This window comes from Geospiza fortis, unplaced genomic scaffold, assembly GCF_000277835.1.
Source record: "Geospiza fortis unplaced genomic scaffold, GeoFor_1.0 scaffold188, whole genome shotgun sequence".
In the NCBI taxonomy this organism is placed as follows: domain Eukaryota; kingdom Metazoa; phylum Chordata; class Aves; order Passeriformes; family Thraupidae; genus Geospiza; species Geospiza fortis.
Genome location: NW_005054337.1, coordinates 2,307,578 through 2,311,837, shown reverse-complemented (window position 1 = coordinate 2,311,837; position 4,260 = coordinate 2,307,578). Strand labels below are relative to the sequence as shown.

Sequence of the window (4,260 nt, the reverse complement as noted above, 5' to 3'; positions counted from 1 at the left end):
GGAAGATGAGTGTCACCCCCCTGGGACAGAGGCAGTGTGGGGGAGTTATCCTGATTCTGCATCCCAGCCCTCTGTGGGGGATCTTCTTTCTCATGCTGTAGCTCCAGCTGTTTCCTTATCAAGGCCCATTGCTTTTATTTATCAGGAATTTTCCAGGCTGATTCCACTGCATGGAACAAATCCTGGTTTGTGCTGTTGGTTGTAAAAGCTCTGCCTTTCTGCTCCACACGTGCTGGAGCCTCACAGGGAGTTTTGCTGTGAGCAGCACCAGCAGCACACCGGTATTTGCAATGGGCAGTGTCCACCCTGCTCAGCCCTCAAGCTGCATTTTAGGGGATTTGCAGGGAGCTGGAGCACAAGCAGATGGTTTGCAGGACAGTGTCTGGATTTGGTGGAAGCTGGAGTGTCAGAGCCTGGCCCATGCTGGCATTGCCAGGCAGGAAGGGCAGACACAGGGGTGCTGTGCTGAGCAGGCCCTACAGCTCCCCCAGAATGGAGACAACCAGTGCCCCCCAGGTCACCTTGCTCTTGGTCCATGGATTGCCCTGACCACCCCTGCTGTGGAGACAGGCTGAGAGAGCTGGTGGAGCTCTGATGAGACCTTAAGAGCCTCTTCCACTGCCTAAAGGGGTTCCAAGAGAGCTGGAAAGAGACTTTGGACAAGGACATGGAGTGGCAGGACAAGGGAATGGCTTCCCACTGCTAGAGGGCAGGGTTAGATGGGATATTTGGAAAAAATTCTTCCCTGGGAGGGTGGTGAGGCTCTGGCACAGGTTGCCCACAGAAGCTGTGGCTGCCCCATCCTTGGAAATGTTCAAGGCCAGGTTGGACAAGGCTTGGAACAGCCTGGGACAGTGGAAGGTGTCCCTGCCCATGGCAGAGGATTGGAATGAGATGGTTTTCAAGGTCCGTTCCAACCCAAACTATTCTCTGTTTTTAACCCCCTGCTATGGGCAGGGATGCCACCCATAGACCAGGGTTAATCCTGGATTTCTCCTCGCTTTCCTGGTGGGGCTCCATTGGTGCTGCAGCTACTCACCCTGGTCCATCTGAGGGAGTAATTCTGAGTGCAGATCCGTGATTTCCTCTGCCTCTGGTAGCCACATGCCACATGGGAAGGTGTGTGTTCAGCTTTGGTGCTGAATCTGCCCATCCTGCCTGTCATGGGCAGCCTCTGGGCACAGTGAGGCCTCTGGGGACACTGAAGTGTCCTTTGGGAATAATGACAATTTATTATCATGGCTTAAATTCCAGACACCCTGGGTGCTGTGGGAGGCATCAAGCCTCGGTGTGGGCACCAGGCAAGTCTGCAGCAGTGGGGAGAGAGGAGGAAATGAGGTCCCCAGACATGAGGCCAAATCCAGGTGTCCCCACAGAGCCATTCCAGGCTGTGATGCTGGCAGCAGGTGCCTGGGGTGTGGTGTGGGGTGCTCTCAGGAGCCCCATTGCTGGACACACATGTGCCACCTGCAGTGCTGGCACTTGCTGGGGCACAGAGGGACCCCTGCACAGAGCAGCGTGCCATGGGAGTGACCTTGACATGAGAGGGGAAGATCCAGGTCCAGCTGAGCTGATGATGGGCACCCCTGGGATTATACCAGATACCACTGGACTGCAGGGAGAGGGTGAGGAATCAACCCTCTCAAATCTCCCTAAATCCCTGCTGGAGAGCTGTGCTGCTGGAGGTGACAGAGAATCCTGGAGGATGCTCTGCCAGCCTGAGGCCACGCACAGCTCTCGGTGGATGCTGATTCACGCTGCTGCAGTAGCAGAGCTTGCTGCCCACTTGGGAGCAGTGATCCAGCAGGACAGAACACTGCCTTTCCCAGCCCAGGTCATCTCCAGGCAAATCCATCCCAGGTGGGAGCAGCAGGTTCCCCAAATCCTTCTTGCAGTGTCCCAGGGGTGCTGGCACCCCTCTGTCATGGGGCACTGTGCCTGCTGGGGCTTGGGACTTCACAGCATCAGTGCTCTGGGATTTTTGGTGCCCTGGTTTGGGGATCAGGGAGCAGCAAATCCTGGGCAGAGGAGGGACCTGGTCTGGCCAGGGTGGGTTTTGAGGTATCGTGGAAAAAACCATAACCTGGGGTTGCAGATGTAGAAGGGTACCTTGGGGTGAGCTGGGTGTGCCCCCCTTCCTGTGCTGCCTCCCCTGTTGTCCCACTCCTGGCACTCCCTGGAGCAGGGCCAGCAGCATGGAGTGTTTCCTGTCACCCATCGATTGTCTGTTGGCAGGTCCCATCTCCTGCACTGCTCTGCCAAAATCTGAGATAAATGCTGGCATTGGGAATAGGTCTGGGGATGGGGGGGCCCCGCGCTGCCCCCATCCCCGTCGGTCTCTGGCAGTCTGGGAGCACAGTGGGGATCCCAGCAGTGCCATGGGGTGCTCAGCAGGATGTGGGTGCTGAGCAGATGCTTCCCTCATTCCCTCACATCCTGTGTGAGCCCGAGGTGCTGCAGGCCTCTGGATCTGGCCTATTTATTTACAGGAAAGGAGGCTCTGTGTTTCCCTAGGGATTAGCAGCTGCTGCCTCATCATGCAGGGATCTGTTCTTCCTCACCTGATTTCACTGCTGAATGGGGGATTTGCACTTAATTAAGGAAAAGCAGGCACCCAGCCCACTGCAGGGAGAGCTCCATGGCTGGGTCAGAGCCCTTGTACATCTCTGCCCCCAGGGATGCCCTACTACAGGCACTCTGCTTCCCTGTGGCATTGCCCTGCTTCCTGACAGGGATGGGCATCTGGGAGCAGGGGGAAGTTTGTCCCGTGGTGAGAAAGGGGCTCCAGACCATGGGCAGGCACCTGCTCTGCTTCTGATCTGCCTTTTAAATTAAGAACACCCTTGCCCTGTGCCCACAGGATCCTGGTGGGACCACAGGCATGCAGCATTCTGGCATTGCTGGGCTATGGGAGACAAGTGGGAAGCCCAGCCCAGATGTGCAGGGGGTGCTGTCCTCATGTGTCCCTGTACTGGTGGCCCTGGGGACTGTACTGATGCCCTGGTGCCAGGGCTCACCCCACAGGGGCCCCATCTCATCAGGGCCATTTTCCTGCCTTCACCTGCTCTCTCTGTTGCCTTTGCCTGCAGTTCCCTGTGCCCAGGAGCCGTGGCACTGTGGCCATGTCCGTGCCGGGGAGCAGACGCGCGTCCACGGGATCACGAAGGTGAATATGCTTCAGCCTCTGGCCTCGGGACTGGACTCCAGCGCCTGCAGCCGGGATGAGACGCTCCCCACGATCCCCACACCTCCACCACCAGCTGCCACTTCGCAGCACCAACCCCCAGCCCAGCTTTCGGGGGTTTGCATGGCACTGCCCGCTGCACAGCACTTCCCTGTCCGTGCATGCAGCTCCCCGAGTGCTGCACGCCCTGTCCCTCTGTCCGTCTGTGCCACAGCCAGGACCGACCCCTCCGTCCGTCCAGGCGAAGGCAGGCAGTGGTGGAGAGCACTGGGTTGGGGCAATGAAACTGGGAGGTATGTTAGCCCTTGGAAAATGTCTCCTTGAGCTGAGTGGTAAAGAGAGAAAAAGAGGGAAAAAGCATTTGTTCCCCTGGCAATGTCTCCATGACCTGGAGTGCCACTATGGAGGTGCAGGCTCAGCGTGGGCAGGGAGAACAGGCAGAGCTGCCCACGTGTAGGTGATGCTCTGGCAGATGTGGCTGGAGCTATGCTGGGACCTGCTCCCAGGGGACTCTTATGGGGCTCCCAAGGGGCTTCAAGGGGATCCCAGGGGCTCCCAAGGTCCTCAGGGTGTGAGGATGCTGTGCCAGCATCCATGGGCTGCCAGGGAAGGGGGAGCGGGTGGAGGACAGCCCCCCCAGCCGTGCCTTTGTGCCCGTCGCCATGTCCGTGCGATTTTGATCCCTGCTGTTTGTTTTGTCCTTTTGTCTTGTGTGTTCTCGGTGTGGTGGTTGGCAGTCGCGGGGTTTATGGACGGAGTGGCTTTGCCTCCTTCTTTAAGTCTTCAGCGCCCTCAGCCACTCGGCCTGAGACACAGCCTCTTCTCCCTGCCTCCAGGCGCCCCTCGCCCCCCGGGAGGGACACCTACGGCACCTCCTCGCTGAGCAGCAGCAGCAATTCTGGCTCCTGCAAGGGCAGCCACAGCAGCCCCACCCCAAGGTAACCCATCACCCGTGGCCCCAGGGCGGCTGCTGGGTGCCCCCGGGCAGGGGGAGCAGTCCCCCCGTGCTGCCGGTGCCGGTGCCAGCGGGGACAGGAGCGCAGGGGCCGCTGCAGCGAGGCTGGGCGCTTGGTGGC

General features: G+C 59.0%; 1 protein-coding gene across 1 annotated transcript in view; it reads left to right on the top strand.

The window, feature by feature from the left end:
- Nucleotides 1-3,037: 3,037 nt before the first annotated feature.
- Nucleotides 3,038-4,260, top strand: part of SNPH (syntaphilin) — a 5,823-nt gene continuing 4,600 nt past the window's right edge. The window contains exons 1-2 of the mRNA XM_014307488.2: nucleotides 3,038-3,166; nucleotides 4,021-4,122. Of these exons, the coding sequence (XP_014162963.1) occupies nucleotides 3,123-3,166; nucleotides 4,021-4,122 (146 nt within the window). The 5' untranslated portion in view covers nucleotides 3,038-3,122. The remainder of the gene's footprint in view (nucleotides 3,167-4,020; nucleotides 4,123-4,260) is intronic.